This window comes from Etheostoma cragini, chromosome 7, assembly GCF_013103735.1.
Source record: "Etheostoma cragini isolate CJK2018 chromosome 7, CSU_Ecrag_1.0, whole genome shotgun sequence".
NCBI lineage: Eukaryota > Metazoa > Chordata > Actinopteri > Perciformes > Percidae > Etheostoma > Etheostoma cragini.
This window is the reverse complement of record NC_048413.1, coordinates 6,454,393-6,481,919: the sequence shown is the minus strand read 5'-3', so window position 1 is coordinate 6,481,919 and position 27,527 is coordinate 6,454,393. Positions and strand designations below refer to the sequence as shown.

Below are 27,527 nucleotides of genomic sequence, written 5' to 3'. Positions count from 1 at the left end.
AGTGCAGTATTGGTATGGTATAATATATAGTAGAGTGCAGTATTGGTATGGTATAATACATAGTAGAGTGCAGTATTGTGGAGTCTCAGAGTCTTATCAGCACCCGGTGATGACGTGTTAAAGAGTTGTATTGCCTGTGGTAGGAATGATGTCCTAGATACTAAGAGAGAGAGATACCACAGATTTAAAAAAAGAAGTGGTAAAGGTGAAGTGAAAGGAGGAATGTATGTGGGTGGGGTCCACAGAACCTAGAGCAAATTTGAACAAGAGCAACAATGGGCCAGCAGAGTGCAAAGAGAAGGAGGCTTATGGCATCAGTGGTCGACATCTCCCAACACAAACAGCTCAGGGCAGCGGCCTTTGTCCCTCCTGTAGAACTTCTTTTCATGCTCTTCCTCTTTTGGCAGCTCGGCCACAATGCAGGTGTTGGTCTTGCTCTGACAGGTCGAGTTTGTGCTGTTTGCCGTTAGGATGTCAGTCGTTTACAGGAGAGAGAAGTGACCAAATGGATAGATGAATGTACTCAGTACCCAGAGAGATGCAGTACGAGATAGCAAAGAGGAGGAAATTACCCTTTATCCCTGATAGCACATTCTAGGGCCCGACTGGATTTGTATTGCGATTTTTTTCTCCTTCTTTAACAAAATAAAAGTTGAATAATCCACTTCTAGAGACAATATGTCATGAGACATTTCTAAAATGTCAGTCTGACATTTACTTCATTTGTAAAGAAGAACATAACATGGATTTGCTGCATTTTCCACTTTCAGTTTGTTTTGCTGGAAACAGATGGGATGTGGTCGCCGTCGGCGATCCCGTTTAACTAGAAAATATTTGGGTGACTTATTGGTAAAAAAAAAAAAAGATATTGTTATCGGTAAAAACACCAAATCTTGATCGTAGTGAAAAGAATTTTAAAAATCATCGGAAAAAAAATCAAGATGCAAATGTGAAATGACTCCCCCCCCCGCCAACCACCACCACCACTAAAAGGTTCCTCTATGTATTGCTGTATATTTTCCTTTTATCTCCAAATCCTCTGCATGTTCCACATTAGAACTCGCTACAAAGACAGTTAAGTGAAGTATGGCCGTTGTTTTCAATGAAGGTGCAAGGTGCTAATGAGCATGTCAGGACAAAAGGTATGGGACCACAATTACAGGCCATCCCCTACCTGCAGGCCAACAAAGGGACTAAACATGCGATTAGAATGGCTCCTAGGTAGGTGTGAAGAGGACAACAAAAGCCTAAAGAGAATCCACAGAGTCCTCAACGCCTATTGCTTGTTAGTTTATTTTTTACAGCCCCAGATACTGAAAGGGGAGAAAGTTGACACAGAGACTTATAGAAACTGAGCAAGATGAGGGGAAATAGTTAGTTATTTTAAGTCTATCCTGTGAAAAGTGCTTAGACATGCAAGAGCTAAATGAAAGGATACAACTTGTGTGTCTAAAATGTGTTTTCAGATGTTTTGACAGAGCATTTGATATAGAACTAACATCAAAAACCCAACCTAGAAAAGGTTTTATTTAAGAAGGACAATTTACATAGTGAGATGCAAAGAGAAATCATTTGACAACACATGTATGATGGTCTCCAAGCAGAACTCCCTAATGAGATTTCCCTGGGGGCCGCCAACACAAATGGAGAGATGTAAGCAAAGTGTGAATGTTATCAATCCCACCTCCTTACTATCTGACCCCCTCTTCCCCAGACCCCCTTCTACTCTTTGTCCTTTGTCATTACTCTTATCAGGACCACTCTATCATTCTTTCAAAATAGTAGTGGCGCTGAAAGCGCTTGCAAATGTAAGTATGTCTTTGTTTAGGGCCGGACAGTGGCCCGCCTCCCAGTTCCCTCCTGGGTGCAGCGTGATTGACGGCCCTCCGCTGGGTGAGTGACAGCCGGCGTTGGTTAGGCCGTGATGGCCTGTGTGACAGCTGCTGCTGCTGCTGGTTGTCTCCCTGAGTCGGGCCCTGCTCTGTGGGTTGGGTGGGTGCGGGGCTCCCCAGGGTCGCCCGGCTATAGAGCCCTGGCCCAGTTGGCTGGAGACCGGTCCGAGCAGCCTCCCCGGTGTTCCCGTTGTTGCAGATCCGCTTGTTAGCTCGCTGCACCCTTTTTCTACACATCAGCTTATGTCTAAGGTCTAAAGATTCATGAGCCTGGAGGGATAGCTCAGGGCTTGTTCCCTTTTGCCAGATCTTCCTCCACAGCGCTGCGAAGGAGGGTCTGGCTAGCATCGGACTCGATTACGGTGCCTCTGCAAAGTCCCAGGAAGGAACTTGTTTTGGTGGAACATGTGTACTTTCAAAGGTTGTTTTAATCGTCAACAGAAAACTCAGATTGGACAGATAGTCTAGCTAGCTGTCTGGATTTACCCTGCAGAGACCTGAGGACCAGGTAATCGTAGTCCTCAGATTGGACAGATAGTCTAGCTAGCTGTCTGGATTTACCCTGCAGAGACCTGAGGACCAGGTAACCATAGAATGCGACATCACATAAGCGGAAGGTAACAGACATCTGGCCAAAAAAGAGGGACACCTATAGATCCAAGAAGTGGAACGTCGTCTTTATAGACTATATCCGTGCTGACGTAGGAAGCCGCCGGAGAGAGGTGCAGGTTTTCCTCCACATACAGTTTGTAGAGGACGTAGCCATACAGGCTATTTCTGAGCAATGGCGTGGCCAAAAGTGATTATCTCGCTGCATCCCCTTTCTCTAACTCAGCTGCAAGCTGCATGTAGATTTACTGAGGGCAGGGATGCCATTTCAAAATAAAATGGAAAATCTTTGCTTTTATCTTGTCAATACAATTATTTACCAATAACGTTACTTTAAGTCTTCATTCACATTATACAAACCATATAAAACAGAACTTCTACGCAGCTCAGGTCAACAATGAAACCTTTCCGTATGCGTTTTATTTATTTATTATTAGCTGCTTCTACAGCAGCCTCCACCTATGCCCACAGAAAAAGTTATACTGTATAACTAATACATTAATAAAAATGTATGTCTGTATACAGCTACATTATTACATGAGTAATAAAGTACATTCGGTGTAAGGCCTCTTTTGCTTTTGGCACATTTCATTGTATCATAAGATGGATGAATGGATGAATTTTCAACGTTTGGACATCAGTTAACACACAACAATGTTGAAGCATAAACATGTTTTAAGTAGGGTTGCGCCATATGAATGCAATCACATCGGTATTAATGGTAACAATAACGCCAATGTTGACGTTGGTTATGGGAATCGCCTGAACATGTTCGTAGTTCTCCTAGTTTTAAGAGTATCACTGTCTCAGAGTGTTACGCCGAATCTCCATACAGTTGAACAAACTGAAGTTCACGCATCTATTATTTTCTCTGTATAGCCTCACAGAGAGCAACTAATGAGGTTATTGAGCATCTGTGACGTGACATCTACATTTTGGCCTATTTGTGAAACAATGGTAACAAGGAAGCCCCGGACATTGGGCTCTGTGTTTTCCAACTCAAAATAACAAAGCCAAGCAGCCGCTGGTGGGAGGCTGTGCTCTCATGGAAATGAGCAACTGAACCAACAATGTAGCGCCTAATCTCTTCAGAGAGAGGAATCAGTTACACAGCAGTATGCACCCCTCAATGCTTTTCATTAGAGTCAGCGTGCTATTGAAACAGCCACCCCCCCCCCCACCCCACCCGACTCACACGCAAACACACACACACACACACACAACCATCGTGTGTAGCCACAGGCCTTACTCATACATGCACTAGATACAAGGTAGCCCCCCAACAACAGAAGGGTTGAAATAAGTGGGACAGAGGGTGGTATGGGGGTGCGAGGCCTCAAAGCATCGGATTAGAGTTAATGTGCCCTCCCTGGGTTATAATCTCTTCAGAGGGGGACTTTGTTTGAGGGGCTTGAGGGCAGTAAGATAAGTATCTATTACAGAAACTCCCTCTTATCCCCCAAACATCCTCGCTTCAAAAATGAGGCACAAAAACACTCGCCAGTGTTCCCCTCTGTGTCGTCTGATATCCAAGACCCAAAAGCAAGTGCTGCCCTTTTCAGCTAATCAGGAATTAAGGTCTAAAGCCGTATGGCGAGCTAGCAGGCCCCATATTTACTCCATCTGTAGCCCCCAAAGTCAGGTAGTTAAAGTAAGATCAAAGGCAGCTTAAAATAGGGTTATTGTATTAAAAGGAAGAAAGACCGAAAAAAGCATTATCACAAGTTGTTCTTCTTCCCTGCTTTGTGTAAGAGAAACTCTGTGTGTGAGCAGAGCACAGCCTGGAGTTCACAGTGAACAATGCAGGTGCAAAAGAAACTGGGAATGAGGAATTAAATACAACTATAGACAGTTTGATATAAAATACAGTTTAATAAAAAATATCTTTATTTTATATACACATTGGGCAACAGTAATGGAGGCACGTTTTTCACTTTAGATTATGCAATTAGGTGAAGCGTTAGCAAAAAGTTACAAAGAACATCTTTTACAGAAATGAAAGGGAAGTGAAATAATAGAAAAGACACCGATGGACAACATGAACATATAGTGCAAATGTCTTTTTCAAAAGTTACCCTAGCACTAGAACACAGGAGGGGTCAAATTAAAAGAACAATCCGTCGACAGTCGCCACTCTGACGCAAATTTACCAGATTATAAGTCGGCTATTGTCTGCCTCAGTCAAAAAACACATCAGATGGCAAGCACAGACAAACTGCAGCATGACAGACAATCAGCCATTATACGACAGACATTTAGAGTCTATACTGAAGGTTTCTGAGTAACAACACGCTCTGTATTAGCGTTAGAGATAGTGATGAAAAATCTAAACAAATGAAATATCTCATTGGCTCGGATAAAGTAACACATCGATGGTTTTGAATGTTTTAAGCCAGTTAACTAGGCTACTAATTGGCAGCAGTGTAAAGTTTTAGCAATAGTTATGCGTTTCCTTCTGCGAAGTCCGCTTTTTCCAAACCAACATGGCTCAGTCGAACATTTGGTTTCAAAACAAAACTCATCTCTTGTCCTGATTGGACATCAGATGATGTAATACCTCTATACTCCACAGTGATGTGATGTTAAAACAGAGAGAGCCTGAAGTCTAATCTGTCACTGGATTGAAATAAATGCCTCCAACTGCAGTAAATGCAGAAAAAAAGGGTCCAGGCCCTAAAATCTGTCATGAAAGGAATGTATTAAAATTTGACGTGTCTTCTTATTGATCTTAAATCAGGATATAGACTATTGTCTCATTGATTTTCAAGCTTTGTTTGTTGCTGGTGCATTCAAGGACATTATGTAATATTGGAGAATTACAACTTGGCTGCCAAGCAACGTTGCATTCACAATCTACCAGAAAAACAACAATATGCAAACCCAAACGCATCACAAACTCATCTGTCAACAAGACTTTCATTACCATTCAGGACTGGACAAATGATGGAGGGAGGCGGGTCAGGAAGGAGGAGGGTGATGTGTTTCTTTCTCATAGTGGGAGGTGCACTGGGAGAGGAGGGGAGTTTTCCTCACCAAACATTTATATTTTATTTCAACTTCCCCTTGCAGATTAATTGTATATCAAAATAATTAAATGCAAAAATAATCTAAATGATTAAATGATTATGCCATTAACATGTTAAGGTTTTTAGGGAAGGGGCTGTGTAGTTTTTTTTCCTAAATCCAAACATGTTATTAAAAACACTGAAAGGTCTACATTAATAACTTTCTTCCAGTCCCTTAGTTGTAAGAGTACTTGTAATTTAAGAATAGTGAATTCAGTATAGTTTCCCCCCCATTATTGATTACTTACAGTGTCTCTGCAATTGTACTATAATGCCATACTGACATAATTCAAAATCATCAGCTGTGTGAAAGGTAAAAAGTCAGTCAAGTAACTTGTGGTATGTTTTGAAAAATGTTCAGCATTAAGATGCTCTGCCACGCAAAATCATTTTTATTTTATTATTATTTTTTAAAATATGTTAGGTCCATATGTATTTGTGTTATGTGAAGATGAACTGCTACCTCATCTGTCAGCTGTGGCCAATGAAAAGAAATAGCTGGTCAGTCTGATGTCATGTTGCCTGAGCTCATTCATTTTCATGAGCTGGGTAAAGGATGCTGATAGCCGGGCTCACATTGGCTAGCTGTTATCCAATCAGAGTCAAGCATCTTAGCTGGTTGAATATTAATGAGAACTGGCCCAAATGGAGCTGAGTTTCCTTGCAGGCTTTTTATACCACGCCAGAATGGCTTAAACAAGGTAACCACGGTAACCAAGCTACAGAATCCATCGTAGAACTTCCGACATTACCACAAAGTCATGAAATACATGTGGCAGGGCACCTTAAAATACAAATGATAGTACAACTGATTTTTAACAGGCCCAAACATACAAACCACCAGTGTGCTCCCTTTTTAAAGCATAAGTCTGGTTCTTTCAAAGCAGAATATGTACAACTGTATTCTTTACACTGAGACTCTGGAAGTGGATCTGAACCCTTTTGTAGTCCAGTTGTTGCTCACTCAAACGCATAAGGCGATGGCATGCTTAAAGGAGCCAGGTGACTCGAGCTTATTAAGACATAAGTGACATTTAGCAACATTCATTTCCAAATTGAAAGGTTTCAAGAAAAACTTAATGGTCAGTATAAATATTGATAATACACATATAAGCATCTGCAACACCTCCTATTCCCTGTTAAAGCGTCTGTGTTCAGTACTGGGATGAAATGTGTAGGTGCATCAGCAAGTGGGTGGGGGGGATTGTGTCTGTAAGCGGTGTTGATGTTTGTGTACATAACAAGTATGCACACTTCTAAACATGTAGGTTTACATCATGTATGTAAATAGATATGCATGTAAGGATGAAGTGGATGTGCAGGAGAGCACACATCATATCCTTTGTCTGATTTTTCTCAACGGGAGAATTTTCTGAGTCTGAATGCAGGAAGGAGGAGCTGATGTGACGCCGTCCTCTCCTCCTCTATCGGAGCCAGCTCCTCTGCTGAGCCCCACTTCTTCTTGGAGTGAAACAGCGACACCAACTTTCTGTTCCTGTTCCGTTCTCGGGCCTGAGTGACGTGAAAATCTGACATCCCGAGAAACAAAAGTTAAATGATTAGGAAAAACCAGAGGCGGAGCCAGATGTTGGAAATATTCAGTGGTAGGGGGTCCAGGGGCATGATACACTGGGGAGATTTTTTATACAACTATTTGCATCCGTTTTTAATCCATTTGATCATAGAATGTTCAAAATTCTGTACATCATTTGGGAAAAACATGATAGCAGAGTCTACGTCCTATTTTATATCTAGTTGTTCTCCAACTGTCTTCATTACTCTGAAACCACATCCTAACAAATGATTTAGGATGACTTTCACTCCTGCTACTTAAAGAGAGGCAAATACGGACTATTTTTCAGTTAAATAACATATAGGTGTGATAGGAATCAGACGTGGACAGCATTACTAATATTGAAACCTATTTTAGTTCTACTAGCACAGTGGCTAAGTAAATACATGCATGCTGGGTAGGACTACAGTTGAAAAATAGCAGATTGGCTAAGACTGGCGCATTTACAGAAATGATGGGTAATGTGCATTGTCCTAATCAAATAAATATATGCTGGAGGAGAGTTCACAGAAGGATGTTGTGAAATCGGCTACATTTGAATATAATAATCTGGGTCTGTATTTATATCCGAGAATATAAATATACAGAAGGCCAATAGTTGCCCTAAATGTATAATGTGTGATCTGGGTCTGTATTTATATCTGAGAATATAAATAGATAACATGTATGAATATATACAGTATAGAATATAGAATATAAATATACAGTAGGCCAATAGTTGCCTAAATGTATATTGTATGAGATATGAATTATTTTGGAAACCACTGCTAAGAATTGATGAAAAAAAGTCTTGACTCAAATAGGGAGGCAAAGATCCGACTTGTTCAGTCCTGATACCGATGCCTGGGCTTTGTGTATCTGTTGATACCCGATACCGATCCAATACCTTCCTTCCACCATGTGGACGAGACTAAAGGCACCAACCTTCCTAACTAAACCTTACTTTCCTAAGACAAAATAACGTAGATGGAATGTTGGAATTTTTTCAAGAGACTACATTATAATTTCACATTAAAAATAAAAGAAACACGTTTTCCACCAAGTCTTAATTACTACTTTTAAACCGGTGTGCTGTTAACTGAGCTGCCCATTTATAGCCTGGATATTATGGAATTTTATTCCTGCTCTGTCCAAATGATACGGTTTGATAGACTTATCGCCGTCACACATTTCAAAAACATTGTTCCTCTCCTGAAAGATTTGCGCGGGTCTCTGTCTCCTCTGTGCCATCTCAAGCCCCTACTGGTAACCCCCAACCACTGGAGAGACCTCTGGAGCTGTCTTAAATAACTGGGAGAGGAAGAGTGATTCTTAGCCTTAAAAACTGTGATAACTTGCTTTTACATTGAAGTTTGAAAGTGGGAGTACCTTTCATGACTTCTCAGCACTTAAGACTAAAATGGGAAGCCATACACTCTCTGAATGCCCTACATCTCTAGTTGGGGGCTAGGAAATGGCTACTTTGGGGACTAACATCATCCCACAAGAACACAATTGGGCTTTTTCACCTGTCCAGTCAGACCCAATTTATGCAATACCAAGACTGTTTAGGGACCACAGTATGCAGAATGGATTCAGATGGTGGTCCTCTAAGCTAACCGGCTGCTGGCAGTGGCTTTGTGTTAAAAAGACAGGTATGACAGGGGTATCAATCTTTTCATTGTGTTGTTTGTATACATATCGGTATCGATCTTCTTGTCTAACTTTCAACATTAAAATCGTATTTCCCCAAATGTTATCTTTTAAAATTTTTACTTTTGTTTTACAAAGTACTTCAGACAACTTCAGCTGTAACAAAGACATATCATTCCAAAGACTTTATCTAACTCTAACATTGTATACAGTCCCAAAGTCACCATGACCAGTCAGTAAGTTGGTCAGCTTTCTTTCTAGACCTTCTTTCTATCACGTGTTCCAATACCACAGTTACAAGGTGCTTCAGGGAATGGCTTAACATAGAGAAATACTACAAAAATATAAAAAGTAACAACATAAGACCACCAAAAGATACTTGTAGCATTACATTATTAATGTAGCATTAATACGATTGACACCTATTACCCATCAAATGAATGAATTTAGCAGCAAAAGTATGAGGCACTCACGCAGCTCGCAGTCTTCCTCTGGACCCTCTGGTTCTTTGATGTTCAGATAATGGCAGGCAAGATGGCCACTGTAGTCCCTTACATTTTCTTTGGCCCCTGATAAGAGAAAAATGAAATCTCTGAAAACAAAGACTAGTTGTGGAAGCCAGGTAAGCTGCTTCGCTCGCACCTTCCACCTAATGCTTCAAGAAACAAACCAGAATCCAAAGGTAAACAAAACTACTGTATGTACTGTACTGATGTATTTTACATTAAAGCAAGTTTTTAATTTCAAGGTGGGTGCTTACATTTTGAATCATGTTCAGATGACATACAACATTAGGATTATTCATATTCAAATTAGAGTCTAGAATTATGTACTTAATCTACAACTCAAAGTACAGACGGGCCTGAACAACTTGCTAGTGTGCATTAAAGGCGGTGCTTTGTAGTTTAAATGAAAGCAGTTTTTACCATATGTCACTATGAGCAGGTCTAGAATATGCCGATGACCATGTAACGCTGCAATGTGTAAAGGGGTATATCCCTGCAGAACAAAAACAAAGGGTGAAACAAAAGGAAAGCATGCAGAAAGAAAATGAAAGACATTTATTCTGACTGGTGACGTAACGGGACATGCAAACATATCCTCACGTCATTAACAACAAAAGGAGATTTAAAAATTCTATTTTTACTTTTTGTTAAGTTCAAAAGGGATAACTGTGGCTAGGTGCTGGAAGAGTTCAGTACCTACCCCCTAGAGTTTCCCAGGCCCAAACGCAGCCAATGAAAACAGTGGGGAGAAGAAAAAAATACACAAATTAGCAAAGGTTATGGAAACATAAGTTAATGATCAAAACATAATTGCCTAGTAATTCGCTGAAAATTGCTTAGCTCTAGAACTGTGCATGCTGGCACATAGACACACCGTTTTGGGAAACAATTAACGTGACATGACATGATTTATTAGCAGAGTACTTCTGCAGGCCCACAACCTGTGCTGCTGTGATACATTTGCACAGCTGGATCATTGAGCAACATTACATCACTGAGGGGCACAGAATAAGCAACCAGCAGCTGGGTTGTTGTCCTGATGTTACAAGTTCAAATCAAACAACTTACTGTACATGCCCATCACCTCCTGATAAACACCTGGATACTCACATGCTGCAAAAAAGAAGATTACCATGAATAAATCAGTGAGCAGTGTGCAAAGAATTAAAGGGGCACTAAAGTTCAGTTTACTCATCATGAAAAGGAATACAGTTCTCAAATTGTGGCAAAAACAGAGGGCATGAGTGTGAAAAATATTATAATAATTTATCAGGCAAGCAAGGTTTATAAAAAGAGTTCCAGTAAAAATGAAACTGCAAATAATTACAAATCCAGCCTTGGAACAGCGTCTTTCTGACTTCATATGTATAGATAAAGACGGAAAGTTAAACCATAAAAGATCTAATATTGTTGTTTATTTGCAGCTGTTAATGAACTTTATTTCCCATAAACCCTAGACCACATGTGTCCAACTCAAGACCCGTGGGCCCTCGCAAATCTTAATCCTGCCCGCAAAAGAGCTGAGCAATGTATATACATTATATCGATATCGTAATATAAGACTAGATATTGTCTTAGATTTTGGCTGGTTATATATTAATATGGCATTAGTGTTGTCTTCTCCTGGTTTTAAAGGCTGCATTACAGGAAAGTGATGTCATTTTCTGAACTTACCAGAATGTTTTAACAGTTCTTTTATTTGCCTTTACCCACTTAGTCATTATATCCACATTACTGATGATTATTTATCAAAAATCTCATTGTGTAAATATTTTGTGAAACACCAATATTCAATACTACCATATTGTTGCAGTATCAATATTGAGGTATTTGGTCAAAATTATTGTGATATGTAATTTTCTCCATATAGCCCAACCCTATGAGAATAAATGTTGGCCCGCCTAGTTGTGTGCCAAACCAAAAAGACGGAAATATGTATGAGACATGCAATGATACAGACAATTATATTTGACTTTCAGTAATAAAAGCCTGTCAATAAACTATTAATGTCTGGCATTTGCCACTGCGACTCTAAGCAAAAGTTAGTTTGACACCCATGAATAAACATCTCAGCTTGACAAACGAGACTAGTCCATGAGAGAGTAGATGGGTGGACAGAGATGACTGGGAGAGGTTTTAGACAGCAGAGAATACGAAGTTGGGAAAATGACTTTGGAGGAGAGATTTGTTGGTTATATGAAAGAAAACAAGTTACTAGTTCGAATACCAAAAAAACTACAGCTCCCATGAGAATACATATATATGTGCATTTTAGTAATTGTAATTTATAATTTGTACTGTTAATTGTAATGTTCCCAATGGGAATCTATAAACAGTATAAATTATAAATTATAAGTATAATTACTATGATGCACGTATATGTATCCTCATGGCAGCTGTAGTTCTTTTTGTATTCTAACAAGTAATCATTTAGCTTTATGAAACTCCTATAGGTTTCAATTTCTAATAACAGCTGCTTTATTAGAGCTGCAAAGATGAATCGAATAGTAGTCAACTTTTAAATTAATCTGCAACTATTTTGATAGTTGATTAATTGGGTTGAGTTATTTTTTATGAAAGAAATATAAATATTCTCTGACTCTAGCTTCTTAAATGTGAATCTTTTGAACACAAAACATTTGAATACGTAATTTTGGGCTTTGGGAAACAGATTTTTTAAATCCTTGTAATTTTGAAGAAATAAAAAGGCACTCACTGATTTGGTGTTGACATCAGCGCCTGCGTTAGCCACCAGAGAGGCCATGTCCTTGTTGCCATGTTTGGCCGCCCAGTGCAGAGCGGTCTGTGTGCAATGAGAAAAGAAAATTCATTCATAACATGGCTGCTCTATTCTGGGAAACATCATAATCACAGTTATTTTGGTCAATATTGAAGTCCCGATTATTTAACATGATGACTCGCTGACTTTTGGAAGGTTGTTGATTACTGAATTAAAAAAAACAGTGAAACAGTTCAAGAAATTAGATCAACTGTTCACAACCCTTTGAAAACAAGTCAAATAAAAGAAACAAAAATAACTTAGATCAAAATAAATGTTTCCTAAATCTGTCAATCCGAACACAAGAATAAATAAGAGTTTACTTGCTAAACGTCATGTTCAATTTGCTTGACTGCATTGTTTCTGTGATTGTTCGGAGCCAGAATCACGATCATAATTAATTACACCGCGCTAAAATGTACCATGTACAACTGTACATTGGGCGGGTATGGTCATTTCTGTAGCATCGTTCCAAGTTGTGTAAGCGGAGTGGGGCAGCTTCTTATTGGCCGTGTGAGGGCCGAGGGCCAGCTGCGCACGGAGGGGAGTGGACGGATGGTGAGAAGGAGGGATGGAGAGATGGTTTCCTGCCATCTAACAGAGCCTAATTACAAAACAACACCGCACTGTGCCCACAGTTGGGGGGCCCGGCCGCCTGTCACCGGGGGGAAGATTGATGATGTTAGTGTGACCTGCAGAGTGGAGACCCACCCAGACATCAGTGCACTACTGTCAGCACACGTCAAGCAGGGAAACATGGGCCCCCGAGACATAACACTCACACACACACATGTGCACATGCAAAGATACTCAAACGTGTGTGTAGAGAATAATAGACAGATGTACTGTATGGACAAGACACACTGAAAACACATCCAAACCACATCCACCTGTCGCACTAGAACTGTGATCTCCACCGTTTTCCTGCACTCTTAACGCTGCATAATTATGGTCAATCAACAGGTAAAAGCAGAGCTTAGGTGCAGATGTTGGCTAAGTTACCCCCTCCACTCCACTCCTTTTGAGTCTGACCCTGAACACAGTGAATCAAACGGTAACCATTTCACAATGGCACATTAACTGTGGATAGATGAAAACATTATATCCACAATCTGTGTTACTTTTGCCAGGGAGGTTATGCACGGTCGTTTGTCTGGTTGTCAACAGAATTACGGAAAAAAGCTACGGGCCCCATTTTCATAAAACTTGGAATGGTGTAGTATGGGCAGATGTGCAGCAGATAAATGTGCTGTATTTATAGAGCGCTTTTCCAGTCTTAACAACTGCTCAAAGCGCTTTTACATCTACAGGAAACATTCACCATTCACACACATTCATACACTGTGGCCGGGGCTGCCATACAAGGTGCCACCTGCTCATCAGATAAACATTCACACACATTCACACTACGATGCGGAGCACCGGGGGCAACTCGGGGTTCAGTGTCTTGCCCAAGGACACTTCGACAATGACTGCAGGGGCGGGGATCGAACCTTCCGATTGGCAGGCAACCGCTCTATCACTGAGCCACAGCCGCCCCTGATAGACAAATTCATGAACATTGTGAGATAGGGCATGGCCTTGGCAGAGGTCTGCCCTCCCCTAGCCCTTTAGTTACTCTGGACATAGAGGTTTGTTGAACAGTGAATTTTCAAAACAAAGTTTTGTCTAACAGAATTTTAAGGTCGATTTTGGGACATTACGTTAACTTCCATAACATTTGAAATCTTTTTTTACAGTTGAAAACAGATTCACACCTTGTTCAAATAATGTCCTTAATAAAAATCTTTCTATGGGGTCATTAACCAAAACTTAGCGATGTTTGTAAGGTGTTTCCAGAATCCTCAAAGACTTTGAACTTCCTCTCAAATTGTGCCTCTTTCAGTTAATCCATACAAAGATATGATCTGGAAATAAAGGCCTTGCTTTAATGTATACAATATGAACCAAAATGTAAACACTTTACTATCAGTGATTTTTGTCTATATTGATGTTGTATTTTCTTACAAAATAATTCAATTCAATTTTATGCATAGTATCAATTCATAACAAGAGTTATCTCGAGACACTTTAAAGATAGAGTAGACCTAGACCACACTAGACCACATGATAATGGGTTCATATTTTTCATATTTTGTTTCCGGCTACCTGGATTAGGAAATAATTTATTTGAATTTATTCATTTATTTGGCAGGGACAGTGTACATTCATTAATATTGCTGTAAAAGCACCAGAATTAGCCGAAAAGCTATTTTTCATCAGTTGTCCCCAACAACAGTCGCACCTGAACAAACGGGTCAAAATGTTTGTTTTTTCTTCTGACGGACAGAAGATTTCTTTCATCCCCGAGGTTAGAAAAGTCTTTGAGGAGTCTGGAAATACAATCAGAACAGCTGTAAGTGTTGTTAGACGACATCATCTATTTAGCAGAGAAACAGATGTTTAGCTCTGTGATGTGAATGTGATAATAATACATAAGAGGCACAAACTGGGGCTCGCACCCTCACACAGGTCCTTTTGTTTGAGATGCCATGACACTAATTGTGCTAATCGTGGCATTACAAGCCTGTCCAACAGCTGGCGAGAGCAAAAAATGTCCGCTTGGGAGTGCTAGGTAGCTACACCTCCTGTGTGTCGTGCGTCTGGGAGACAGATTGTGATAGATGCTGTCTGGTCGAGTGTCTCCATCTCCTTTGTCTGTCCCCTGTCGCATCTTAAGACAGATTGGCCAAAGGGCTGTTTGACAGGCGGCTCGGCGGGTCTCCCGGTGTGAGGGAGTGATGGACGAGGCCGAACAGGATGCTGCGTCTTCCCTTCCTGCGCTTCTGTTCCTGCCCACTGGGGTGGCCCAGCCCCCACCTGTCTAATCACTCAGGGACGTCCCTGTCCCTGCCACGCGCTCCCCAGTGAAGGAAGCGTTGGCCAAAGAGGGCTGCCCATCAACGGCCAACACAATGGCCAGTGTTCCTGACACTTGATGTAGAGGAAAGACAGAGAGGAGTGATGGGCTAATGATGTACTTACAAACTGTGTGGCAGAGGAAGTCCAAAATCACAGCAGGAACGGAGGCCCACGTCCCGATAAGAAGCAGGTAGAGAGAAAAAAAAGTGTGAGACTTTGGAGTGAGAGGTGTTTGCGTGAGTTGAGATCTAGGTGTCCCTACCTGTCTTCCCTTTGAAGCAACTTTCAAAACTGGCCGTTTGAAGTGCGTATCTTTAAAAAAACGGCTGATCCCAACAAACATTCGGTCAGAACAGGAAACACTTAAGTCCTCCCAGGATGAAGAGTAATCCCTTCAGTCCTGGTCAAACATGTGAACTAGAGCCTGGTATTTGGTACACTTAACATCTGTTGAGAACAGTGAGGACATGACACATGCAGATCAAATAAGATAACTCCTGGTTTGAAAGACTGGTTCTCAGGAGTCTTGTGATTCTCTGTATCGCTGTACGTTATCTTTGGAAATGCACCCACCTTTGCGGAACAGGGAAAGGCTGTGGGCTAAAGGAACATCAAAGAGACCTGAAGGGGATTAAGCACCTTCCCAGAGACACAAGCAGCATTGTTCTACAATTAATCCCAGCCTGCTCTATTACTTTCAGATTATCTTTAAGTGGGTGAAGTCTTTGGGGGGGCATTAAGACTCTCCTTAATCCCCCCCTCCCCAGCATCTCCCTACACTTCAATGGCGGCCGTGCTATCTTGTCCGTGTGGGGATGGCAGAAGCTTAGGGCTACTCTTAGAAGGTGGTCTGCCATGGCCACAGGACAGTGTGAGAACTGTGACACAGGGGAGGGACAACAAACATGAGCTCAAATCTCTTAAGCGCACAGGGAGACAAATAAAAGGATTTGGGTTGTCAGGGGGGCACAGGAGCTAAAAAGCTATCTTTCATAATCCTTTTGATAGTGGACCTTTGAAATGCATGATCTGGATGTTTTAACACAGGGTTCTCAGAATACTATTAAGGGAAAGGTCTCGGCAGAATGAGCTTGTGAAAGTTATACAAGTAAAACACAGCGAGTCTGAGAGCAAGTACCGCACAGTGAGCGACGCAATCACAGATGAAAGATCAAGACACACAGAGCTGAAATACTTTCATTCAGTCAGTTTGCATGCAAGTAACAGGCTACAGTAGGTGTTCAGAGATGTAATTACACAATGATGAAACTTACCCCCTGAGAAGGATGGTCATGGTCAGAGAATCGGGAGCCACATTGTGTCAAAATGAGAAAATAAGAAGCTTTAGGTCAGACAAAAATCATGTAACAATGAGTGAAATAACTGCACCACAACATGCAACATGTGTCGTATCAAATACTCACCGAGGTGAAGTCCTGATTTGGAAAAAAAGACACGCAAAAGCAAATGTTAGAAACCATAAAACCATGCATTCAACCAAATATACGTATATTGAAAAAGTGTTTTTTAGTTTTGTTCACTATATATTTTTGTTACATTAAAAGATGGATAGATAGATAGATAGATAGATAGATAGATAGATAGAGATGTTTATTGATACCAAAAAAATGGCAGCAGCAAAATCAGTTAGCTAGCACAGAATTTAAATAGAAATGAAATACTAGGATACAAGATACATACATACAATATACATGAATCAATAGTGGTTGATATTGGTTACGGTTCATTACAACTTAGTCAGTTTTGGGAACACTGCACCCACCAAGTGATCGCTAAGATCTGAGAACAAGGCACCATCCCTACATATTAAAGTCCAACCGAATTAACTAAACTAGGAACTTAGTGCATTCCTGTTTGTGTGAAGATTAGGAAACTTAGACCGATGACACATTTTTTGAAACAAAAAACGTCAATTTGACACAGAAAGAAGCTGTAACTCTTGTTTGAAATGTCAATAAACAACACAGGAAATGTGATACTGACACTAGAGATACTGAGTACTTCCTTAATCTGGCAATGAAGTAAAGCTCAAGTTGTAAAAGTTGACCTATCAGCAGAGTTGAAACTCCAGCTGGATAGTTCCTGAACCATTGGAAATATAGTCCCAGACTGTTTTGGCAGCTAGTGATAGTGAACTACAGTAGGGATACTAAATTAAGTTCTGCAGTTTCGCCAGATATCTAAAACCAGTTTATTTGGAGGATACCCGGCATGTCATGTCTCGTTGCACATCAAACTGAGTTCACCAGTAACTGTGACGGTGACTCGCGAGGTTAGGGTCACATCATGGGACAGGCTGTAGGTGTGTTTGAGTTTTTATTTAAAAAATGTTGCAATGGATACATTTCAGTAGAAATTATAAAAAAGGAAGTTTGGGAAATCAGTGATTTATCACAACTATATAATCCAAATTCTTGTCCAAACTAAATGGAGATAATAAGCAAAACAATGCAGAAGGTTGATTAATAAGCTTTGACTGACTAGCATTTTCTATTTTGCTGTCATTTTTCAAGGACAGTTTTATGTTTCACTGATGACCTTCTTACAATACAAGTTGACAAGCTAGCAAGGCCACAGACATTGAGACTCGTGTCAGGCCATAGCTGTCCTTCCAGAGACACGGGACGACTTACAGGTAATCATTTTACGTTTGTCCTTGTTTTTCTTGTAAATAAGTTTGACTATCCTTAACGTTTGTTTCAAACTGTCTGATCGTTTCACTGCTTTTAATTCTTGCCCCATCAGACTTTGTAATGTTGATATCGACACATTCCCAGGATATTACAGACAAAAATATAACATCCCTGGGTAATTTAGGGCGACGCTACCTTCTTGTTTGCCAGCGAGGGGTCCTGTCTGAGCAGCTGAGAGAGGTCAGGGACTCGAGCACCTGCAGCCGAGTAGATCCACTCTTTCTCTATAGGCTCCAGCTATACAGAGAGGGGAGAGGGCGCTCATATTTGGATTCACACACAATCACACACACCACACTGTCCACATCCTGTTGTGGGCTCTTTTGATAGTGCTTGAAGCTCCAAAACCTCTAATCCATTTCCTATAAATGACTGAGTCACAGCCAACTCACACATAGTGGGAGACCCATAATCACACAGTTGACACTGGTATTGGTTAAAGGGAACAGGTAGCGACACCACAGGGAGACTGGATGTGTACTGTATGTCTTAAGACCAAACCCCAACAGTCATTAATCATGTAGAGAACCGAGAAACTCAGACTCTGGAGACTTTAGATGTTTTAACCATGGCCCCTCTAAGCCTTTTGTAATAAGAAAAACAGAATAAAACCATAGGAAGAGGAGGTAAAAAAGCACTTACAGCGACGGCAGCAGAGCCCATACTGCCCGTAGACTCCTCGTCTTGCTCTGACTCGGACTGAAAGACAGAAAAAGCGGTGACTCAGCGGTGGCCAAAAGTTAACTGTACTGTATCAGACATAACAGTTGCAGCATCACAGGGTATACACACACACACACACTGGTCACACTGCTGTGATGGTTTCCAGCTGACAAGACGTGACCAAAGGGTGTCAGACAGATAGGGGGGTAATGAGGCAGCGAGACAAAGTTCCAGTTTCACACATAAGGGGTAATGAATAACAATCCAATTAGCAATTGAGCAAAAGAAACAACATGCCTACAGTCAAGCCATGTGTTTTTGTCACCAATTCAGTCTCAGAGGGTCAAGACAAAAACTCTAACAGATAATGAACACAGCCGTCTGGCAGTTTATAAAAGTGTCACTTTGGCTGATTTATGTGAGAGGTTTTTTCTTTTTTCTTGACTTGATTGCAAATTGTTCTCAGATCAAACAGAGACATGATGTTAAGACACTCGGCTCTTTCAAGTCTCGTGCACAACGAACCACACGTCAGCGTGCTGAACATGAAAAGTGGAGGGATTGTATTTATCCAGCCTATTCCACTCTGGCACGTTGGTGGAGACCAATAATAACAACCAGAAGAAGAAACATTGTTGGACATGAAGGTAAAGACTGGGGGGTCACAACTGCAAGGGCTGCAACTGTTATTTTCATTATTGATTCATCTGTTGTTGTTTTTTAATTATTATTATTATAATACAATTATTATTTGTCTTTAAATCGATGTGAGAGTGGAAGAATGATTTGATGATATTCTTCAGTGGTTACCCATTTTGTATCCGCTACTTGAACCTTTCTTCGTAAGGTTTTTTTTGTAATAAAAAAAAAAGCTTATTTACTGCCTTATTATACTGACGATGCCCTGAGCTGTTCTTCTTCTCACGATGTCTTCAAGGTTCTGGTGACCAACAGTCCAAAACCCTTATTTTCAATTTAAAATAATGTAAAACAAAGAAACTAGATCACACAAATGTTTTGACATCTATGCTTGATAAATGAAACCATTAATCAATTATCAAAAAAGTTGGGGATTTCATTTCTGTCATTAGACTTTGATTGATAGACAATATCAGTTTTGCATGTGTTTGGTCATGAGCTTGGAATCGTGTAAGTGGTTGTTGCTTTTTACAAAGTTTTATAAAGCTTTTATATTTTTTGGTATTTTTGATTTGTTTTTCAACATTTTTCACCGCTATTTCAACTTCCTTTATTCAGATTTTAAAAAAACGTTGAAAACGGGTCTAATTTGACCCGAAGACAACAAGAGGGTTAAGGAATTACCAACATAATTACAATTTATCCTGAGGGGCCAAACGTCAAGGTAATCAATCTAATAGTTATCAAGACATTTCACACAAAACCATAAATGTCAACCTCATGGTTGCTCCAGAGGAAAGTTCAGGGGGTCACCAGCAGGGTTCATCCTCTGGGGACATGAATGTCTGTATACATTTTTATGGCACTCCATCCAAAAGTTAACATGTTTCAGATGAATTGATCTCAAATGCTAATCTCCCATAGGCTGAAAGATAGCTGTTCAAAGCTGGTTGTCCCTAGCAGGGAACTGTAGCTGTAGTTTGAATTTACGTCCGTTACATTGGATCTCTACGGTTTTACAGCATATAACATCCACAGAAACTTCTTAAACCACTTCATTTCCATCCTGTTTTTAAAAGTTTAACCTGAAATCATAATCTAAACCTAAACAAACATGTGGTAAGGACCCCAAAAAGAATAAACTTCAGTTTTTTTCCTGGAGGACAAATACGTAATGGAGACAACCATTTCAAAATACCCTATAAAATATCTTTGGCGTTTATGTACTGCAGTTTATTTGTACTTACATGCCGATAGGCATATATCGGCACTACCTTTTGAGGTCTACTTGGAAGCCATTGTAAATTAAGCTGACCACAGCTGACTCTTCTCTATGAAGGAACGAAATACAAACTAAGATACCAGATAAGGATGATGTTCTCCTCTTGTTTTAAACCTTAAATTTAAAGGATCTATCCTGAATTCTAAAGCAAGACATTATAAATGCCAGTTCCTATCAACAAATCTTACAGCCTCAGGTGTTGTGATTTAAGAAAGCAGCCATGTAGCTTCTGTAATGTGAAACAACTGTCAACACTGGGTGTCCTAAATACAAAGTTCAATGGTGTGACTAATACCTTAAGCAAACACACTTAATCTGATTGCTGGTACTATATTAACACACTTCAACATATTTCATCTGTCTATTGTGTAGGCCATCAAGGGAAGCCACATATCTTTCTTTGGGATTGATCTCAATCTCTTTAATGGGCACAAATGATTATTATCTTTCTAATGAGTTCCAACATGTTGCTGCTTAACATAATAACAGAGAGCTTAATTTAAATGCAGATTCTGCCCCCACTGGGTCCTCCTCCCACTCAAATTCAACATCCTGTAAGTTGCAAATCCAGGTAATTTACTTGGCACCACCTGGTGGGTAAAGGAGGAAGCACTAGAGCAGGGGTGTCAAACTCAAGGGGGTAAGCCTCACCTCTCTAAGCAAAGCTCCCTATGGCGCCATTTTGATGACTGACAGTGAATAACTTTACATCTGAAGCTTTTCCAGACTCTATTTGTCCATTGTTTATTTGTAAAGAAACACAACAATGTATAAAAGGCTCTGTTACCTTGTAGCTCACGTTGTGGCTCCGTGGCAGACGTTTTTGTGAAAAATAGACGCACAGTACAGGAATCACACTATAGTACAGGAGAAACTCTCAGACAGTTTGGACTTCCATTAGCTGTTTAGGTTTAATGACTAATATTAACTAGTATTAATTAGTTAGCGGTAATTAGACTCTGTCTATATTAATGTTAACTAGCATGTTAGTTAGCAGTAATTAGACTGTGTCTATGTTAGCTCCTAACATATACCTACCTCTCTGTCCCTGCTGATTGGGAATGATTGAGATTTCTCTTGCACAGCTACCAGAAGACTTACAACTTTCAGACAGGTTGCTCACGTCACATCTACTTCTTCAAGCTCAGTTGGAGGCTGCGCGGTAACGCTCAGCATCACCGGGAAAGAGCTTCTAATAGACTTCACTGGTCTCTGTCCAGAACAACGGGATCTGTTGGTCCATTTCTTTAACTGTCTATTGTCAAACTAATTTTCACTAAGGGCCACACTGAAAAATAAGAATCACATCAAGGGCCAGACATGTTTAGTTTATTGATATGCTTTAATTTCATCAAAAACGTTTGGTTACTGTTTGGTCTACATAAAGTCCTAAAGAAGTCAGAAATGGTCAGCCGTCCTAGAAAAAAAGGGCCATACAATCTCTGGAAAAAGTGACAAAAACTAGGAAGGCCAAAATGTATTGTGAACCAAAATTGATATGTGGGCCAGATCATAATCTGCAAGGGGCCGGATTTGGCCCGCAAGCCTTGAGTTTGACACATGTGCACTAGAGTGACCTGGAAGTCAATCTGTTTACCTCAAATGAACCTAGGAGACCATCTACTGTATGTCCTTTAGTCTAAGTACACGCTGTGCCCGTCCTCTGAGCATGTACAGCCATAGATAATAAAACTAATTTAAATTTACACTTATTCATTTAAGTGTTAATGGTGAAGTATACGACTTCTGTAGTAAAAACAAAGCTGCATGAAGTTATTTACACTGATGCTGACATTTCAAAATGTAATCATAATGTGAGCACTGATTATATATTGCGTTAGGTTGTTTCAACACCTCGCCTTTGTTTAGACTAAGATTACTGAAAGACAACACACTAAAACAATGTGTTTTGTTTTATTCAGTGTTCCAAAATTATATTTTATCATAATTCCTGTACATTTTAATTTTAATATTCATTTACAGGCATCATATATGCCAACAGCTATCTTACCTGACAGTCTATAAAATACTTTTACACAGCCTCGTATAGATGAATACCGTTATTAAAGTGGGTTGTTTATTTACCATACCCCCACTCCCCAGTCAGATAATAATAATAATAATAATATTAATAATGTTAATAATGTTAATAATAATTATAAGGCATAATAATAATTTTCCACTCATTTGCGTCATGTGTTGTTCAGGTGTTACAACTGATTTAAGTTGTCTGGGAGGTGCAGTGGTCTTTTCGTAGCTGGTAGTTTATTGGTTATTATGACAACTATAAATCTTTCATTTTTTTTTCAAATTGTCTTTCCAAATACCCTGGGGTGCAAGTACCCTTGGTTGGAAATCATCACTTATTAATAATGATTGTAAGAAAAGACACAAATCACAAACACCGCGTGCTATAATATTACGTCAAAAACACTGTTTGTATGGAGCGACGTCTATGATAACTATTACCGGTGTGACTTTTGAGGAAAAAAGTAAAATTATGATTAACAAACTTGTGTCATTCATTTTCTGTGGATCCACTAATGGACTAATCGTTTCCCATCAGCATCATACCTCTGCCCAGGGACGTGCCCCGCCATTTGGAGGGGCTGCAGTAGCACGTATCTGTGAACGTCCCTGTTTCTGCCTTAGTTTCCAGCCTCGCTTGGCCAGAAAAAGAATGATATAGTGTCAGCCTTGAAGGCAAGGTTGGGGGCGTCTGGTTAGCTGACCTAGTTAAATGTCCCCCCCCCACATGTACAGAGGCTTAATCGTTGTCGCAGCGACCGGTGCGTTTGGTTCGGACCTGTGGCCCTTTGCTGCATGTCATCCCCCTCTCTCTCCCATTTTTATGACCTAATCCATCCAATCAACAAAACAAAAGGCAGAGTTTTTAATTTTGACAAGATTTTAAAGTAGCATCTCCTGTGGGCTTTGCTAACCCCTTTCCCTGACACAGACGTGCACCAGCACTGCTGTGTCGCTGCTCCAGAGCAGTGCGGCGAAAGGACTTGTCTTATTCAACGGCAAGCAAAGAGCTAATAATATCACACCGAATGTTTAAAATAAGCCTAACTACTGTAAGCAATGCAGCGCTGACGCACACTGAGCTCCGACCCGTACTCGGAGGGATAGATTACGCAAAGTGGGGCGAGGAGACATTTCATTGGTTCTTTCCAAGAGGACAGCAAAACTGTGATTGGTGGGTGTTTTTTTTACAGGATTACAAGAGATACAGGTGACAGATCTTTTTCACACCTTTTTTAGAGCCTTGAAGTTATTTGTTGTTGTTGGGTTGTAAAGAACATGTCAAACAATTTATAAAAATATATTATAGCAAAATTGTTACCTTTGACCCTGAATCTTTGTCCAGCTCATTGTCCCCGTTGCTTTGTGCCGAGGGTCCCTGGGTTTGGATGACAGGAAGTTGCAGTGGAGCGGGCTGCATGAAGGATGTTCCTGTCCGCTGGTCCTTCAGGAGTACAGACATGATGTGCTATCAATTTAAACCTTCTGGCTGAGCGTTAGCACTTAGCATTCTCGTCTCTTTAATGAGGGCATTAAACGATCTTTCAAATCTATGATTAAATGCTCAAGTTTGTTGCAGGAACAATATGTAAAAGTCCAGAGGATTATTGTGCACATAGTGTTCATTTTCAGTCAAGTGCTCCTACGCATTAAACTGCTCTGCCTTTTATTTAAAGACATGGTCTCTTTCTTCCCGTAGTGACTAACTTGCTCCAGTAACAGAGCATGTTTCTGTTCCACTGTATTTCTCTGTGTAAACTGGGATTAAATGGCTGTATAGTGAAAAGACAGAGGACACAAAGATGGCCCTGTTTAGAAATAAATGTGTCTTCCACATAAAGAGTAAACACTGTGCTGGGGGGATAGCAGGATCAGCAAATTGCATTTCAGCGTCCAGAGTTGTTCCTGAATCAGAGCAGCTCGGCCCACAGTTTATTTCGTTTTTTACAGATAATAGAGAACAGAATAGCAAGTCAATTTTAAATGTACCTGAGCAGCAGCGTCGGGCCCTCCACAGGGCATCTGCTCATCCTGTTGTGGATGAGAAGGAGCCGAGGCGTCCGTCGTGTCCCACTGTGCTGTGGCCGGAGCTCTGGTTGGACTCCGTCCGCTCTGTCCATCCCCGTCGGTCCCGTGATGCTTGGTGTCTCGTTCATGCAGCATTTGTCTGTATTTCTTCTTTAGGACAAGATACTTCTCACCCTGCAACGAATAGAATAGAACAGAATAGAATAGAAAGTCTTTATTGTCATTATACACAAGTGCAACGAGATTGAAGCAAAATGTTCACAGTGTCAAAACGAAATGTAAAAATAATAAATATTACATTCTAAAAATATAAAGCATAGGTAGTGCAGAAAAAAGAGAGGGGGGACCTGGTGCACAGTGCTGAGAGCATCTCTATGTATGTAAAATAGTTTTGTATGGGTAGGCAGCAAAGTGAAGTCAGTAACGCAGTTAGTTTGCACAATATGCATTGGAAAAGATGTAAAATCCACAGTCAAAAACACAGTCATGTAGGTTAGGCTATACTTTAAAATAAAATTTAAATTTAAATTTAAAATCTTCTCACAATAATTTGTGTGTTTTTATGCGTACCTTTGTGTCTATTAAAATGGAATAGTATTGGAATATATATTGTAGAAACTGTTATGAGAGGACTAACATTTTTAAGTAAGTCCTTTAACTTGTTCAGTGTAAAAACATTAGACACATCTTACTTTTTTATAGAAAGATTCTGCTGTACCTTGAATATTTCATGCCCTTTGAATCCAAATAGTCAGGGATCAAAAGTCTGATTAGTTACTTTAAACTTTAAATTGTGGATGGACCAATTCTACCGTTCATTAATTTTGTCAATATGTGAAAACGCGTAGTAAAACTAGTTTTAAGGAAAATGAAAACTGCAGCTCCGGTCCCTTGGGGGAAACCAGTGGGTGCAAAGAGTTCTTTAACAAAAAGCAAAGCTTAGACTACTACTTATTACTTCATAATAGTTCAGCTGGAACATTTCATAACGGCGATCTATTCGCCTGTTTATGCCATAGTGGTGAGATATGAGTAAAGAATATACGGCGGCAGAGCTTTGTCCACAAAAGGTAAAAATATTTGACTCACATTCTCTGACTTCACCACAGCAATTCGGTCAATGATGAGCTTGAATTCCTCTCTGTATTTAGCTGCAGGAAAAAAAATATGTGATGTAAGAACTTAATGTAGCTTTTGACTTCTTGCAAAACACAAGTGGTCCCAGCACCCACAAATGCCCAAAGGAAGTGAACAAAACTCAGCTGTGTGATGTGGGTGACAGGAATAGACAGTGTGATTTACTATAAAGGACATTAAGTATTTCCAGACACAGATGTAGCTAGAATGGGATGGTGTCTGTTTACAATGGGTGTGGGGTTGTTGGGCTACAGTCCACAGGAGGATCTGCTGATTTGTGTTTCCGAGGCAGTAAGAGGAAGGAGTTCTGCTGTTCAGCTGACAAAGCAAGATGCAGCTTGGAAAAGAAACGGTTGCTTCAATGGAATCACAGCACCCCGAGCTTCACAGGAAAGATGTTCCCCTGCATCAAAGAGCCAAAGACATCCCAGTGCATCCCCAAAGGCAGAAACCTGACCCTCACGTAACCCTCGTGTTGCCCTTGGGTCAAACTGACCCGTTTTCCTATATCAATGTTCTTTTTAACTACCCAAAATAACATGATGGATTCCACACAACGCTCTTTGGGCTGATTATGAGGGGTAATTTGGGGGTTTCTTATTCAATTTTATTGCATTTGAAAAAAATTGAAGTGGTTTTGAAATAGTATTGAGTAAAAGTTGACATATTCCAGTGTGTGATTATCCATCAACATCCATTCCTTTAATTTTAGTCAAAATACTTCCTAATTTCTGCTTTTCTAACTCAAACATTAGGTATAACTTCCTATAAATGAGTTTTTTTTACCATAAATTTAAAAAAAATAACTGTAAAACTAAAATTAATAAGTTAGCGTTACGTTGTTTTGAAAACGTCAAAAAAAGTGACGAACATTGAAAAAATCATCAAAAGTGTTGGAAAAAAGGGATAAAAATGTCAAAAAAACATTGATAAAAAGCCAACAAAATTGTTGATTTTCAATTTTGACGGGAAGTCAACACAAGGGTTAAGGGTCTTTCCTGTGGGAAGCCAACCAACTGCAGCTGACCAGCTGATAGACCTCATCAGATATTTGCTTTCCTCTTGAGTCTCCAGCAGTGAGTACTGCTCCAGTGTGTGCAGACTACGTGATTCAGAGCAGCCAGGTTGGCGTCACAGAAGAGGAATTTTCCAGGCGTAGGTATTCCATTCATGCATAGGTGTACATGGGCATGCGGCTCAGGACAATTGAAGTGTTTCCCTTTCCTGATGCAGACGGAAAGAACATATGTAGTAAGATAGTTGCACCACTCGCAACAACAGGAAACCCAAAGGAAGCAGCCACTTACATCTCTCTCAACAACAGAATTCCTTGCGCGCCAATGTGAGTTACACAGTGTACATGCTAGTTATTTATTTGCCAAAGGTCTGCACAAACAAGGAGCTCACACACACACACGTGCACTCGCATCCCCCAAACCCCCACACATCCCCCAACACCGCTATATTCCCACCATGCCCCAGTTTTCCAGTCTGATGAAAAAGCAACCCCATTAGAGGTCTACATCCAGTCATGCATGTGAACATAATTATGATTAAAGCACTATCATCACAATTACGACATCGAAATCTGCAACCACATGCTACGACAGACTTCAAATGTCTGGGAAGCACTTTTCTAATTGGACAGACATGTCAGATGGCAGAGAATCAAGGCAGCTCGCTAAACCTCTGTCAACAACTGCAGTGCTTACATAGCATCTGGACAGGACATGCTGTCAATGGCAATACAAGGTCACTTTGGATAATCATTTAAGGGAGGTTAAAATATGTTTGCATGTCAGGCGGTGCCAAAAGTAAAGGTACAGTTGACTCATTACAAGCTTGTTTGTATTTGTTGCCAAATATATTTGCAGTTGAACTGTCATTAGCCAATGAAATGAAGTCTTTAACGGGTTTCAATGGGACATTTCAATCTTAGGTTCACTTATAGCTAAAACTAATGCAAGCTAATACAACCTGCAATAAATGTCCATTAAATCAGACTGTTACTTTTGAACATTTACTTTTGACATCATGACTTTCAAATGAGCAAAGTGGCAGTTGGTCAAGGCCAACCCC

General features: G+C 40.2%; 1 protein-coding gene and 1 long non-coding RNA gene across 3 annotated transcripts in view; one reads left to right on the top strand and one right to left on the bottom strand.

The window, feature by feature from the left end:
- LOC117947928 overlaps positions 1–11,161 on the top strand; it is a 17,592-nt gene extending 6,431 nt beyond the window's left edge. Inside the window, exon 3 of the long non-coding RNA XR_004657358.1 lies at positions 10,796–11,161. This is a non-coding gene — a long non-coding RNA (uncharacterized LOC117947928). The remainder of the gene's footprint in view (positions 1–10,795) is intronic.
- Positions 6,420–27,527, bottom strand: part of LOC117947923 (ankyrin repeat domain-containing protein SOWAHB) — a 22,587-nt gene continuing 1,479 nt past the window's right edge. The window contains exons 2-14 of one of the 2 annotated variants that reach the window (XM_034877292.1): positions 25,401–25,462; positions 24,273–24,485; positions 23,605–23,727; positions 18,314–18,370; positions 17,807–17,908; positions 16,378–16,393; positions 13,338–13,339; positions 11,994–12,080; positions 10,388–10,390; positions 9,978–9,980; positions 9,698–9,770; positions 9,245–9,340; positions 6,420–7,095 (exon numbers count right to left, since the gene is read on the bottom strand). In XM_034877292.1, coding sequence (XP_034733183.1) covers positions 6,923–7,095; positions 9,245–9,340; positions 9,698–9,770; positions 9,978–9,980; positions 10,388–10,390; positions 11,994–12,080; positions 13,338–13,339; positions 16,378–16,393; positions 17,807–17,908; positions 18,314–18,370; positions 23,605–23,727; positions 24,273–24,485; positions 25,401–25,462 — 1,010 coding nt within the window. In that variant the 3' untranslated portion in view covers positions 6,420–6,922. Of the gene's footprint in view, positions 7,096–9,244; positions 9,341–9,697; positions 9,775–9,977; positions 9,981–10,387; positions 10,391–11,993; positions 12,081–13,337; positions 13,340–16,377; positions 16,394–17,806; positions 17,909–18,313; positions 18,371–23,604; positions 23,728–24,272; positions 24,486–25,400; positions 25,463–27,527 lie in introns of both variants that reach the window. The other variant, XM_034877293.1, reaches the window with a different exon arrangement.